This window comes from Podarcis vaucheri (genome assembly GCF_965113315.1).
Source record: "Podarcis vaucheri genome assembly, chromosome: 7".
Classification (NCBI taxonomy): Eukaryota; Metazoa; Chordata; class Lepidosauria; order Squamata; family Lacertidae; genus Podarcis; species Podarcis vaucheri.
In genome coordinates this window covers 83,900,549-83,915,966 of record NC_138765.1, presented here as the reverse complement: position 1 = coordinate 83,915,966, position 15,418 = coordinate 83,900,549, and the positions used below count along the sequence as shown (strand labels likewise).

The window sequence follows — 15,418 nt, the reverse complement described above, 5'->3', positions numbered from 1 at the left end:
ATTAGTACCTGCTACTGTTTGTGGATCTGAACCAGCCTTTGTGGACCAAGAGCTGTACCCAGTACTAATCCATGGAATGTAATGGCCACAACTAGCTGAGGTTCATTAGTTTCAATGGGTCTGCCCTGACTCTAACCAAGTTAGAAATGGCCCAAGACAATTTTGGAAGGAGAGTATTTCTTTAGTTAAGCAGATCTGGGTTCAAGTCACTGTTCAGTTGTGACATACCAGCCTCTCCCTGGACTGAGAGCAAGGATGAAGAAACCAGAATGGTGAAAAATTCACTTCCTAGAATTCTATTGCTTGTTTCCCAGGTAAGCAGAGACCATTATAAATGGCTAATAGGCAAGAATTTATTATACTACAGGTTGTAGAGCTTGCATTTTTTTATTGTGGTAAACTGCTCAAAACTGTTCAATAAGTGTAGATATTTTAATGAACAAATAACAAATAGTGTGAGGGGGAAATGGGAACCTTGGTGGGAGATAGGGGATAGTCAAAAGCAGTTAGGGACACACACACAAAGTCCCAAAATTAATAAAACCCAAGAAAAGCTTTTATTTCAAAATTACAATAATCTCCAAAGATGCAGGGAAGGTGACAACAAAGAACAAATCAGCCAGACCTTATATTCTCCCCCATCCTGTCCATACATAAATACCACAATATTCCTCCCAGACCTTCCCTTAGTCTGAAATAAGTTTGGCCTTGTCTGGTGCGAAGTAAACAATTTCCTAATATTTCCCTTTTTCAGTGGCTACAAGCCTTCCCAGATGCTGAGCAAGCCCCCTTAGGGTATCACAAGCCCTACCTACATTTTTGGTGGTGGTGGTCTTCCTTCTTTCCATTTGGAGGGGAGAAGTTCTACTAGGTCTCCCCGCCCCCAGCCCTCTTTAAAACATCTGCTGCACCATCTTGAAGCCATCAGCTCACGTTCTTCTTGGGTCCAATTACTAAAAGCAGATTACACAAATGGAACCATTTTTGCTCTGCACAGGAGGGATCCAAGAGGAAAACCAGAAGAGGAAGAGAGCAGCCCAAAATGGGAAGGATGGTGGCTGCAGCAGCAGCAGCAGCAGCAGCAGCAGCACTGGGTTCAAGAGCAGGTCTGTGCTCTCACCACACAAAGCGGGGTCTGTTAAGAGGTACAGAACAAAACTCTGGGGTGGTTTTCCTTCTTCGCTCTCCCCTGGACAGGTGCTGGAAAGGCACCCTCTCCTCACCTTCAGTGGCGGGAGAAGGTGGCTGAACAAAATGGCATCTAGGGATCAGTGCTCATCCCAAGCAGCAAAAAAGAGGCCACTTTTGGTCACCAGGAAAGATCTCCGGGGAGAGAGAAAAGGGGGGGGGGGGAGAGAAGGGAGACAGACAGGCAGACAGGAGCTTGGGGAAATCAGGAAGAGTGTCCAAGGCACCCTTTCCACAAGTCCAAGATGGCAAGATGTCGGAGGTGGCATGATCAGCACAATACCTGCTGGATCTTTGTTTACTGTGTGCTTGCAGGGCTCATTGTTTGGTGCAGGGCAGGATTTGGCCCAGGGAGTGCATGATGTTGCTGGTGGGAGGATTGCTCCAACATTGTTAAGGCACTGGAAGTATTCTCAGCCATGTTGAGAGTAAGGCATTTCCCCCCCCCCCCCCGCAAAGATAAAGCTCACACTCACTCATTTTCTCAACCCCGGCCCATGTGTCGCAGCAGGGCAGAGTTCAAGTAGCCATGTTCCCCACCTGCACATCTGCAAGGCCACCTACCACAAGACAGACTGAGGACAGGAAGTGGGGACGCTGCTGCTGTGCCCAGCGCCCCAGAAACTCAGTGGCTATCCCTTTGCGCCCCCAGGTCCTCCTGGAGTCGTGGTACCAAATGATGGACAGCCACTTCCACAGGAAATGAAGAGTGGGGACTCCACAACCCTACAAGGTTTGGGAGACTGTGAACCAACTGATCCGTTTCGCCTGTCCTCAGGGTAGGAGGCTCACCAGACAAAGAAAAGACAGACACGCAAGCCAAAAATACACGCAAGATGGACTTCTTCAAGAGCAGAAGATGAAGAGAAACCACTAATCACTACGCAAGCATAGTCTTGCTGAATCTTTGGAATGAAGGCATCTCAACTTGTAGTGGAGTTGGGGAGGCCTGGGTCGCTCTTTCAATGCCAGAGCTCTCCCCTCCTCTGTTTAATTCAAGGCATAAGAAAGCTTGCCTAGGAAAGAAGATACAGCACATCTTCTCCCCCTGCCTGTAGTTCAGAATACGAGTTGAGATTGCAATGGCTCCTGGCCCCACAGTGCTGCAGGGAGGCTGGAAGGAGAGACGGGCAGCTCACAAGTCCAAGGAAGCGCTGCTTCTTCAAGGAAGTTTGTTTGCAAGCGCGGGAGCATCACTGCCTAAGTCCCACCAGTCAAGGGGTCTCTGAAACCGACCGCCGTATTTCAGTACAATAAAAAATGGCTTCGTCATGAGGCAGGCAGTCTTCCCTGCAGTCCTGACACCTGTCCACAGCTGAAAGCTCCAGGTTTTGTGCCTTTGTCGAGCTGCTGAGCACCTGAGAGTTCACAGTGGTGGAGGGCACTGGTAAAGCAAAAGCAGTTAAATGCCTGCAAGAGTTTGGCTGTGGTGTAGTTTGCTGACACCACACAAACAGCCAGGATTTGGGGCCCCCTTTCAAATTCAGTAACCCTTAATTAAGTTATTAAGGCCACAAGGGGGTGGGGGGAGGAAGGGAGAACATGTCAGCTGCAGGTCCGTGGGCCTAACAAGCCTTTAAATTTTTTTCCACTTGGGGTTATGTGTACAAATGTCCAGATGATTCAGCTCCAGACTCAATACAGGCATATTCTTTGGCTGAGCAAAGACAGACAGTACTTCAGCAAGACTTTCAGGGGCTACTTCTTCAGCGGCACTGAAATTGCCCACGTCAGCTGGGGTCTTGACACACAAGGTACATCATTCGAGGTGCATCTTCCGAGTTTGTGATGGGGGCATTTCTCTGCAAGGCAGCTCATCTTCCTGGTGCAAAGGCTGCCAACGATGGCTGGTAGGTTGTGACATGCTTGTTCTGCTGGGAAATCTCCTAGATTTAGCTTGGAGATTGAAGCCCAAAGCCCCGAAGGTAGCGTTTTTAGAAAATGTGGCCTGCTCTGCACCTGGGGCTAGGGCAGAGGTCCAGGATTTCAATTGGAAAAGTCAACAGTGTTGCCAGGAAGGAAAGGGTTTTGGAGAAGCCAGGCCCTAGAATATTTCCCAAGCAAAAGGAGAGTCTGCGTGGAAATGAGCTGCACCCGTTCCCCCTAAGAAGACACTGGGGGTGAGGAGAGATGAGCCATGGGGGAGGTTTGTATCCTGCCTCTCAGCTTTAAGCAGAATGCCCTTAACCTAGAATTGCACACACACGCAATAAATATACCAGTCCATTCAACTCAATACATTTTCCCTGAACTTTCCAGTGTTCCGCAAGATTTAAAAAAAAAAAATCATTTCCGCAAAAATATCTTACAAGTTTTACCATGTGGATGTGAGCGCACAAAACTTATACATATGTATGGACGTGAATGTCTGTCTACAGAGAGGGTTGGCGCTTGTTAGATGTGACCAAAATGGGTTCTCTTTTAAAATTTGGGTGGTTCCCCCTTTTGGGGGAAAAAATGACGCAAGAACTTCCAAGCCTATGGTGGCGAAGAGCCAGTCCCCCCCCCCCGCTGCATATGAGGAGGGGGGGGGGGAGAGACAGCACAACCCTATCCCCACCCCAAAGTCAGTGCATTTGAAACACAGACATGTGTGCAGACTTCTGCACTTTTAGCAAAGTTAGAGGCAAAGGGGGACACCGATGCAATTGGTTCCGGAGTAGAGGACATCTTCACAGTGGGTCAAATAGGGTGGTGCTTTGGGGTGAGGGCTGGGGACCCCTCCCAGCCATTGCAGAGCGCTCAGCTAGTCCCAAGGTCACGGGGCGCCTCTTAGGTGTGGAGGAAGGCTGAGGGCACTCCCTCCTGCTGTGTTCCCCCTGGGCTGCCCTCCAGTTCATCCCATTCCTTTTCTCTCTCCTCGGCTTTGGGGAACTTCACCAGACCTCGCACTTCCGCTGCGGGTTCATGGGGGAGCCCCGCGGGCACCGGAAGTGCTCCGAGAACTCTGGGGAATTGGAGATGGTCCCGATGACTCGGAAGCGGGAGGGGCTGTGAGAGTCGGTGACCAGTCCTTCGTGGGAGCTCTCCGGGGTGCGGACGGAGCACCAGACCTGGAAGGAGAGAGGAATCGCAAGAGGAATTGCACATCCAGCTAAGTCTTATGCCCCCAGCTCAATTGCAGAGATCACCCAAAGAAGTGTCGCTGGTTGTTCCCCAAGTTGGTGAGGCTCGCTTGACAATGATGAGAAACTGAGCCTTTAAGTTTTGTCGGCACAGCCCAGTGGAACTCCCAGCCGCTGGAATTTTAGCAGGGGCCTTCAGTGCCAGTTTTTAAAATGCCTGCTGAAAACCTTTCTATTCTGCCAGGGCTTTGCAGGCAATTAGGAAGAAATCCTTCCACAATGGTTAATTTATGGCCTGCTTTTTTAAAACCTTTAAAATATGGTTTTGGTTATATGTTTTTATTATTGCCAACCATACAGCAGTAGACCTACTGAAATTAATGGGACTGAGTTTGCCATGACCATTCATTTAAGTGGTTCTACTCTCGAGTAACATCAGCTACCTCCCAAGGCATTGTAAGGAGAGAGAACAGCATCCTGGAAATCCTCAATAATCCCATTATTGTCATGGAGAGATGAGCTATTGAAAGGAGGGCAAATTTATGGGAAAGTGTTTATTTGTAAATCACTGGGATGTGAATATTCAATATAATATTCAACAGGATGTATTATTTCATGTACCGTATTTTTCGCACTATTGGACGCACTGGTCCATAGGACGCACCTAGATTTGGTGGGGGGAAAATAAAGGCCAAAAAAAAATATTCCCCCCCCCCCGCTAGGCGCGGGGCTGGGGCGGGGGAAGCCCGAGCTTCCCCCTCCCCCAGAACGGGACCCAGAGCCATGCTGAAGCTGCACGCAGCTTTGGCATCGCTCTGGGAGCTTGCGGGGCTGGGGGAGGAGGAAGCCCTCCGCCAGCCTCCAAACCATGTCGGGAGACAGCGGGATGGCGCGCTGCGCCTCTCCCGCTGTCCCCCGAGTTTGCGGGGCTGGGCCAGCCTTCTAACCAAGTCGGGGGACAGCGGGAAGGGCGCACTGCGCCCCTGCCGCTGTCTCCCGAGTTTGCGGGGCTGGCGACGGGGAGGAGCAGGCTTCTCCCCCCGCCAGCCTTCTAGCCAAGTCGGGGGACAGTGGGAAGGGCGCGCTGCGCCCCTGCCGCTGTCTCCCGAGTTTGTGGGGCTGGCGACAGGGAGGAGCAGGCTTCTCCCCCTGCCAGCCTTCTAGACAAGTCGGGGGACAGCGGGAAGGGCGCGCTGCGCCTCTCCCGCTGTCTCCCGAGTTTGCGGGGCTGGCGACGGGGAGGAGCAGGCTTCTCCCCCCGCCAGCCTTCTAGCCAAGTCGGGGGACAGTGGGAAGGGCGCGCTGCGCCCCTGCCGCTGTCTCCCGAGTTTGCGGGGCTGGCGACGGGGAGGAGCAGGAGCAGGCTCCCCCCCCCCGCCAGCCTTCTAGCCAAGTCGGGGGACAGCGGGAAGGGCGCGCTGCGCCTCTCCCGCTGTCTCCCGAGTTTGCGGGGCTGGCGACGGGGAGGAGCAGGCTTCTCCCCCCGCCAGCCTTCTAGCCAAGTCGGGGGACAGCGGGAAGGGTGCGCTGCGCCTCTCCCGCTGTCCCCCGAGCTTGTGGGGCTGGCGGTGGGGCTCTCCTGAAGCCTGGAGAGCGAGAGGGGTCGTTGCGCACCGACCCCTCTCGCTCTCCAGGTTTCAGCGAAAGCCTGCATTCGCACCATAGGACGCACACACATTTCCCCTTCATTTTTGGAGGGGAAAAAGTGCGTCCTATAGTGCAAAAAATACGGTAAATCAGAGTTACTTTTCTGCTCCTGTAAATCTTGAGTTTTAATCCAATGCTAAGGGTTGTATCCAACTACTGTATTAATTCAAAGCAGACCCACTGCAAACAATGACCCTGGGTTATATACACCGCTAGTCCTACTCAGACAAAACCCATTGAAGCCAAATGATATTACTAATGGTGGGGGAGGGGTATTATTCAGGACAGACCCACTGAGATTAATAGGCCTAAATTGGTCATGCTCCCCAACTTCAATGGGCCTATTCTGAGTAGGAAAAGCACTGGATACAACCAAGGTCATGAAGCAGGGTACAACAGTTTGCTAACTAGGTAATGATTTATTTGCATTTTTCTTCTAATGACCAAGAATGATCTTGAGGTCTTAGAGGCCACAGAAGACTGCCTAAGTCCACGCTTGGGTTATAGCAATATAAAATGCAACATGTAAAAACTGTTCAACATGCACAAAAAGAGGATGGGTCCAAAAATATACATGTTCTTTTCCTTGGAAATCAATAAAAAATAATAAAAAAATATGTAGCTCTATATCCATACATCACAGGTGTCAAAAGGCATACAGCCTTCTGTGTCTGTAGAATCAAACCCAGAGACAAAACATAGCCCAGGCATGCCCATCATCCACCCACCTCCAAAATGGGACACTCAGACCTACCTGGGCAAACCCCACAAAGAAGAGCTGGTAGTTGGTGAGGCCCAGCGTGGGCAAAGTCTCCTCTTCTCCATTTTTCCTCAACCAGTTCTGATAAGCCTGGAAGATGAGGAGGGAAAAGCGAATCAAAACAGGATGCCGTGGAGCTGGAGAAGGCTCAGGTAAGCACAGCCAAAACGATCAAGGGGTTAGAGCAGGGGTCTGCAACCTTTAAGACAAAAAGAGCCACTTCGACCCGTTTCCGAAGGGGAAAAAAACTGGGAGCCACAAAACCATTGCGACATTTAAAGCATGCGCGCCGCTGCCCTCCAATCTGACAGCAGGCGGGAAGGTGACGTCGGGACGGTGCATGACTAACGCCCGCACCGCCCCCATGCGACGTCACAGCCAGTACAGCACCTGCCACAGTGGGGAGTGTCGGGGCGCACAATGTGCCTCCTCCCCTTGCTAGTATCCGCCCCGGAGCCGCGGCAAAGGTGTAAAAGAGCCACATGCGGCTCCGGAGCCGCGGGTTGCAGACCCCTGGGTTAGAGCAAGTTCCCTGGGAGGAAAGGGATAACACCTGCTTTATTTGGGGGGGGGGGTAGAAAAAAGGGAGGGCAACAGATACAATTACTCGTAGTGTGGAGAAAGTGGATCTCGTAACGCTAGAACTCAGGGCCAACCAAGGAAACAGAATACCTGAAGGTTCAGGAAGAAATGACTTTTTCGCAAGCTTGAAACTACGGAACTCACTGCTGCAGGAGGCAGGGATGGCCACCGACTTGGAGGGTTAGATGATTAGATAAATTCATGGAATAGAGGGCTATCAAAGGCTACTAGCCAGGATGCCTATGTTCTGCCTCCATGGTCTGAGGCAGCAATGATTCTGGAAACTGCGGGAGGGGAGAGTTGCTCATGTGATCTGGCCCTGTTTGTTGGCTTCCCAGAAAGGGTATCTGGCTGGCCACTGTGAGAACAAGAGGCAGGACTGGATGGGCCCCCCTTTGGCCCGACCCAGCAGGAGTCATCATACATCCTTCGGACTCTCACAGCTAGATTACAGGAATAGTCACAGCAATTAACGCCTAGTCCACATTTAGTTCTTATACATATTTTCCCTGTAGACCCATGGCTCCCAGTGTGGGGCAATTTGATTTTTAAGAGGGGCAATTTGAGAATATGTTATTAATAGTCAATGGCCTTTTAGGCTTCCTCCAAGTGAATAGTTGACTTTTGAATAATAAGAATTATATGTCACTGGTGGGGGGGGGGCGTATCAGGATTTTAGAGATGCTTAGGTGGGAGCATGGCTAAAAAAAGGTTAGGAACCACTGCTATAGACTGGATTTACAGAACAAAGACCCGATAAAGATAAACTTGCTTGTGCAAGCAGTGAGAATTATTATAGCTTGACCCTGGAAGGAGTAAACGTTACAAATTAGTATTATGTACAAATTAGTATTATGGCAGATTGCAGTGTTAGAAAAACTGACGACTAAACTGAGATTTGCACAAGGACAATTTCACTGCAACTTGGGCTCACTTTGCAGATTTTATGAAAATAGCCGAACATGGCAATCTTCTGGCACCAACTCTTCGTAATATGGGGCTGACAACTTTCCTAACCTCTTCCACCCTTCTTTGATGACCTAGGCTCCCCTGTGGGGGGGAAATAACACCTCTAATACCACTAGGAGGTGCTATAGTTATTCTGAATTAAGGTTTGATTATTTTTATTCACTCTATCTCAAAGCATTATTTATTTTAAGATTTTGCACTGCATTTGGTTCCCCCCCCCCATTCTTTACATGCACTGTGATTTACATATTATTTGTGGTTTGATTAGTTCACCATTTTTTAATGATTCTGCGGGTGGTGCTGTGGGTTAAACCACAGAGCCTAGGACTTGCCGATCAGAAGGTCAGCAGTTCGAATCCCCGTGACGGGGTGAGCTCCCGTTGCTCGGTCCCTGCTCCTGCCCACCTAGCAGTTCAAAAGCACCTCAAAGTGCAAGTAGATAAATAGGTACCGCTCCGGCGGGAAGGTAAACGGTGTTTCCGTGCGCTGCTCTGGTTTGCCAGAAGCGGCTTAGTCATGCTGGCCACATGACCTGGAAGCTGTATGCCGGCTCCCTTGGCCAGTAAATCGAGATGAGCGCCGCAACCCCAGAGTCGGTCACGACTGGACCTAATGGTCAGGGTCCCTTTACCTTTACTAACACCAAATTAGTTATTTTGCATGTTACTTCTGTGGAAATTCCAGTTTTGGCGTTTTACAGCTTGTATTTTGCAAATAGGATGTTGTTCTTGTAGTTAAAAAATTAATAGCAATTATTATTTTTTAAGAAAAGGAAGAGACACAAAGCTGCGGTGTTCAAATTAGTGACTATCTGTGAGAAATTGGGATGAGTGCTCTAAGCAAGTGGCCTTGGCCCTTTCTCTCTATGGCTTGGGACTCACATATCAATTTTGGAGTTTTTTGCGGGGGGACGGGGACGGTAAGCAATAGCTCTACTTGGCAACCTCACCCGCCTCCTGCAGCATAGGAAACGCCACAGCTCCCGCAAAGTCTGATTGAAAGGCCTGAGGGAGTCTCACCCGGTAGGCGGCTTTGAGTCCCCCGTTGTCGGCGATGTTCTCCCCCAGGGTGTGCTTGCCGTTGATGGCTTCCCCGTGGACTGTGTAGTTGCCATACTGTTCCACCATGCACTCGGTCTGTTGCTTAAAGGCCTCCACCGATGAATTCTTCCACCAGGGGCGGAGGTTTCCGTCCTTGTCGTACTCTCGGCCTGCAAGGACCAAGGAAGTTAGCAAAAAGAATCACAGAATCACGGAGTTAGAAGGGACCCCACCCCCAAGGGCCATCTAGTCAAACACCCTGTAATGCGGAAATCACACCTAAACGGACAGAATGATATTGCCGCCCCCCCCAATCTCAATACTCTGCAGTGTGGAATGAACGGAATAATTTGAGAACATTTAAATATCCTTTTATGTACTAATTGTGTGTGTGGAGGGGGGTGTACTTGGATGTTACGACAATTAAATGTTTGTATGCTTATATACAACTGTAAACTTTTACTTTATAGATCCTTATTGTTACTTTTTAAAGCAACGCCCAGGAAAAGTGCTGCTCTGCCCCACGAGTTTACTTTGCAAGAAAAATCGAACTGTTTGCAAGAAGTTTGCTAAGAGTTTAAAAATGAAACAGCCCAAAGTGGCAAACATCGCAGCAAAAAAAGTGTGTGTGTTGGGTGGGGGGGGGGGAGGAAGATAAATTCTAGAAGATGAATTAAAGAGATGGAGGAAAGGCGGTCCTGACCTTGGTCGTCAAAAGCATGAGTCAGTTCATGGCCCACGACCACACCAATCCCACCGAAATTGAGTGCCCTACAGGGAGAAAGAAAATGTGAGTACAGTCATACCTCGTGTTGCGTCCGCTTCAGGTTGTGGTTTTTTGGGTTGTGGACTGCCGAAACACGGAAGTACAGTGGTGCCTCACAGGACGAAAAGAATCCGTTCTGTGATTCTCTTCGTCTAGCGGTTTTTTTCGTCTTGCGAAGCAAGCCCATTGACGGATTAGCTCTACTAGCGGCTTTTAGAGGCTTATCTGCTGATCGGATCAGCTGATAAGCGGTTTAGCGCTATTAGCGGCTTATCTGCTGATCGGATCAGCTGATAAGCAGCTTAGCGCTATTAGCGACTTTTAGCTGCTTATCTGCTGATCGGATCAGCTGATAAGCGGCTTAGCGGCTTAGAAAAAGGGGGGGGGGGAGGAAAAAACCAGCAGGAACTCGCAAGACATTGTCGTCTTGCGAAGCAAGCCCATAGGAGATTCGTTTTGCGAAGCACCTCCAAAACGGAAAACTCTTTCGTCTAGCGAGTTTTCCGTCTTGCGAGGCATTCGTCTTGCGAGGCACCACTGTACCGGAATGGGTTACTTCCAGGTTTTGGCAGTCGTGCATGCGCCGAATTGAAACCCGCGTGTGCGCAGACGCGGGTTGTGAACACTGCGGGTTGCAAACATGCACCCCGCACAGATCACGTTCGCAACCCGAGCATCCACTGTAAGTCAGAAATACAATTGTTGGCTCCACAGAGGAGCCAGCCCCAATCTGCTGGCTCCAGGGGACCTGCTGCAAACAATAAGGACATAAGAAAAGCCTTCTGGATCACACCAACAGCTCACCTAGTCCAGCATCCTGTTCTCACAGGGGCCAACCAGATGTCTGTGGGAAACCAACAAGCAGGATTCGAGCTCAAGAGCAACTGTCCCTTCCTGTGGTTTCTGGCAACTGGCATGGCTGCCTCTGACCGTGGAGTCACAGCACAGCCATTGCAGCTAGTAGCCTTCTCCTCCTCCACGATTTTGTCTAATCCTCTTTCGAAGCCACCCAGGTTGGTGGCCCTCACTGCCTCCTGTGGGAGGGAGTTCCACAGATTAACTCTGCGCTGCGTGAAGGAGGACGGCTTCCTTTTACCAGTACCGAACATTCAGCTTCACTGGATTCCCAACCAGCTCTAGTGGTTTCGAGGGAGATCTTTTCTCTCCCTCTCCCCTTTTTTCACACCATGAATAACTTCTATCATGTCACCTTTCCTCTAAGCCAGCCTTTCTCAAGCTGTGGGTCCCCAGATGTTGTCAAACTACAACTCCCATCACCCCTAGCTAGCAAGGCCAGAGCTCAGGGATGATGGGAGTTGTAGTCCAACAACACCTGGGGACCCACAGGTTGAGAACCCCTGCAAGAAGTCCCAAACACTGCAACTTTTCTTCATAGGCGAGTCGCTCCACCCCGCTGAGCATTTTGGGTGGCCCTTTTCTCAACAATGCTGATTCTCAGCAGGGCTGAGTTTAGGTTTGATGAGGCCCTAAGCTACTGAAGGTAATGGGGCCCTTTATATGTCCAGCTATCCTTTGTCAACAACAAATTGTCGCTGTGGCACTGTGGGTTAAACCACAGAGCCTAGGACTTGCTGATCAGAAGGTTGGCGGTTTGAATCCCTGCAACGGAGTAAGCTCCCGTTGCTCGGTCCCTGCTCCTGCCCACCTAGCAGTTCGAAAGCACATCAAAGTGCAAGTAGATAAATAGGTACCACTCCAGCGGGAAGGTAAACGGTGTTTGCATGCGCTGCTCTGGTTCGCCAGAAGCAGCTTAGTCATGGTGGTCACATGTACGCCGGCTCCCTCGGCCAATAAAACAAGATAAACGCCGCAACCCCAGAGTCGTCCGTGACTGGACCTAATGGTCAGGGGTCCCTTTACCTTTACCTTATATGCTATATGGTCATTTATGAACCTAATAGGTATCTAAAGCTATTTGCACATAACAAAATACCTATTTTATCAAAGTAATTGTTGAACTTATCTTATATTTTGGAAATGTACATCCAGTTTCTTCCCCTTTAAATTTTTTTGGGCTCCCCAAGGGAGTGGGGCCCTAAGCTATAGCTTGTTTAGCTTATACGTAGATTTGGCACTGATTCTCAGCCACCTTCTCTAGTGGTTGGCAGCACTTTCTCTCCCTGGACCACAGGCACACATACCCAGCTGACTGCGAGGTACGGTTTACCCAACGAAACCTTCAAAACCTTCAACGAAACCTTCAGTTCCCCATTGCTTGAGCCCACGGGCTGAGATGCTCTGATGTGACGGCACATTCACCAACATACTACCTCTTGAGATGGGGAGGCAGAGCTGTGGAATTTGACTGGACCAATGGAGGTGGCTGTGAGGGAACTGGTTTGGCAGGAGGACAGCTCTCCAGAAAGGGGCCAAGGAGCAAGGACCAGGCTCACGTGGCCCACAGATGGGCCTACCAAAAATACGCTAGTGCAGGCTTTCCCCTGACATGTGACCCCAGTCATTTATGGAAGATTGATTTCATATCTGATGGAAAATGTCCTGGTGTTTTTGGAGTCCGCTGGGATATTTTATTGCTTTTGGAGTTTGTAGCATTGTTTTTATAATTTTTATCTTGCACTAATTTTGCTCTGGCGGCATTATGCTGGGAAGCAGGGCGTACGAATCTGAATAACAATAATGGGATCTGGTCGGCTGATTTGCACAGAGGTCGGGCAGGAAGACACCTTAGAACCATGAAACTGTGCAGTTGGAAAGGGACCCCCAAGGGTCATCTAGCCCAACCCCCTGCGATGCAGGATTTGCAACTACAGCATCCCTGACAGATGGTCACCCAACCTCTGCTTAAAAATCTCCTGTGAAGGAGAGTCTTTCACCTTCCGAGGGAGGCCATTCTCCGGGTGAATAGCTCTTAAAATCAGAATGTTCTTCCGAACGTTTAGTCAGAAATTTGTCCCTTAGTCGTATGAATCCATTGGTTTGGGTCCTTCCCTCTGGAGCAGCAGAAAACAAGCGTGCTCCATCTTCCATGTGACAGCCCTTTAGCTGTTTGAAGATGTCTATCCTAGCGCCTCTCCTTTTCCTCTTCTCCAGGCTGAACTCCCTCAACCGTTCCTCATCAGGCTTGCTTTCCAGACCCCTTTTTCATCTTGGTTACAGTTTGTCAACATCCTCCTTACAACTGTGGTGCCCAGTTTAAGCTTTACAGACGCAAGAGGCCTCTAAAGGTATTTTGGTCTCCATCCATCATCTCCGAGCAGTGGCGTAGCGTGGGTTGTCAGCACCCGGGGCAAGGCAAGTAATTTGCGCCCCCTAACCCATGGATTTGCGCGCCCTAACCCGTGGATTTGCGCCCCCTAACCCTAACCCCCAGATGTTGCGCCCGGTGCGGCCGGCCCCCCCTGCACCCCCCACGCTACGCCACTGTCTCCGAGACCATAGTGCTTTACTTCCAGCCCTACAGCCACACTTAAAAAACCCAACACCAATCCCTTCTGGAGGTGCTCCTGAACCTCATAGCAGTGAGGCTGAATTGGGAGGGGTGTTAATACTCTCCCCCTCCCTTGCCAAACACTGAATATCTGATTGGGATGGGGTGACAGAGAGAAAGAGAGTGAAACATTCGTACTTTGGGGAGCTTCGGGTGTAGAACGGAGGCTGCAGGATCCCAGCAGGAAAGACGATTTCATTCTTGGTTGGGGAGTAATAAGCATTCACTGTTGGGGGAGTCATGCTCCATCTGCAGAAGAAGAAGGAGGGAGAGATCGGGGGGACAGTATGGTCAAAGGCAAAACCACTCGAGGGGTCCTAAAAGCACCATCAAGCCCAATTTGGGTTTTTGGCATTTCCCATTCCTCAACCTCAAAGTCTTCACGGGTAACCCTAAAACATGTCTGGAAATTGCACCTTGGCCCTGGGGGCCTTTTACTGCTCACTGCAGATCTGTTAGTCAGGGCAGGGGGTAGGGAATACTCTGCACGTGCCTGCAAAGCTTGCACTTCGGCACTGAGCTGAGCTCTCTCTCTTGAATGCCAGCCTCCAGCTGGAATTATGCAAGACTGCACAAGCAAATGCAAAAATGAACTGGGAGCAGGAAACAGGCAGGAATGATTGAGGACATAAAAGTTTGTCCTTTTCTTGGATGACCAGCAACATGGCCCTCTCAGTTTAATTCTTCACTATATAGCGACTGGATTGCAGAATCTGTAAGAACCGGGGGCCATTATCTTCTGCCTTGAGTTCCAACTTGGATAAAAGATTCCCTCTCTGTCTCTCTCTCACACACACTAACAGCAACCTCCTCCTCAAAGTTTGAGAAGTGAGGTTACAGGGAACCAGGCAGAGGGCCTTCTCAGTAGTGGCGCCCCCCCTCCCTTGAGATGTGAAGGAGATAAACAACTATCTGACTTTTAGTGGTATCTGAAGAAGTGTGCATGCACACGAAAGCTCATACCAAGAACTAACTTAGTTGGTCTTTAAGGTGCTACTGGAAGGAATTTTTTTATTTTGACTTTTAGAAGACATCTGAAGGCAGCAATGTATAGGGATGTTTTTAATGCTTGATGTCTCACTGTGTTTTAATTCGTTGGAAACCGCCCAGAGTGGCTGGGGCAACCCAGTCAGATGGGTGGCATATAAATTTATTGTTATTGTCCAACAAAGTTGGTTGCCGTCATTGACTCCTGCTGCAGTGAGTTCCATAGTTTAACTATGCAAGGCATAAGGAAGTGCTTTCTTCTACCCGTCCTGAACCTTCCGACATTCAGCTTCAGCAAAGCTTGGTGTGCCCGAAAAAATGCATGTTCAGAGTGGGCCAGCCCCCCTCCGGGGTTTGAGGCCCCCCCCCCAGCATCCCGAGGCCGACTCACTGGTCGCGGTTTGGAGGCTTCCGGAGCTGCTCAGCGGCCACTCGGGCGGAGAAGTTGAGGAACTGCATGACGTTCTCGTAGTACAGATCCGGGACGGCATCGTACTGCCAGGAAGCAAGAGCCCATCAGAATAGGGAGGCAAGGAGAGGCCAGGGCAGCTGGCCGCAGTCACCGCCAACTCCCCCTGCTTGGCCTTAGTGGGCCTGCCCCACCTCCAACTCACATCCTTGAACACTTTGTCGAGCTCTTTGGGGTCCATGATGAACTTAGGGTAACCGATCATGTCGTAGATGGCGTCGGCCTTCTCCTTGGCGGACCGCCTCGTCTCCTCATCCATCCACGGCAGGGTGGCCAAGCTCTCTTCGAAGGCCATCTTGATCTCCTTAATCATTTCCTCAGCCTGGTGGAGACAAAGCACAAAGTTAAGAGGCGGGACCGCTTCTTTTAACAGGAATTGGGGGGCGGGGAGGTCCTGGCAAACGATCAGTGTTTGTGAGGCTTCAGGGAATCCCATCCCCCCCTCACGGCTGGCAGCCAGAAATGGGAAAACAAGA

At 50.2% G+C, this 15,418-nt stretch overlaps 1 protein-coding gene across 6 annotated transcripts in view; it reads right to left on the bottom strand.

The window, feature by feature from the left end:
- Nucleotides 1-534: 534 nt before the first annotated feature.
- Nucleotides 535-15,418, bottom strand: part of ECE1 (endothelin converting enzyme 1) — a 79,898-nt gene continuing 65,014 nt past the window's right edge. For all 6 annotated transcript variants that reach the window (XM_082229999.1, XM_082229996.1, XM_082229998.1 and 3 more), the window contains 7 exons: nucleotides 15,088-15,264; nucleotides 14,865-14,968; nucleotides 13,625-13,735; nucleotides 9,955-10,022; nucleotides 9,231-9,421; nucleotides 6,655-6,750; nucleotides 535-4,241 (listed from right to left, as the gene is read on the bottom strand). In XM_082229999.1, the coding sequence (XP_082086125.1) occupies nucleotides 4,065-4,241; nucleotides 6,655-6,750; nucleotides 9,231-9,421; nucleotides 9,955-10,022; nucleotides 13,625-13,735; nucleotides 14,865-14,968; nucleotides 15,088-15,264 (924 nt within the window). In that variant the 3' untranslated portion in view covers nucleotides 535-4,064. The remainder of the gene's footprint in view (nucleotides 4,242-6,654; nucleotides 6,751-9,230; nucleotides 9,422-9,954; nucleotides 10,023-13,624; nucleotides 13,736-14,864; nucleotides 14,969-15,087; nucleotides 15,265-15,418) is intronic.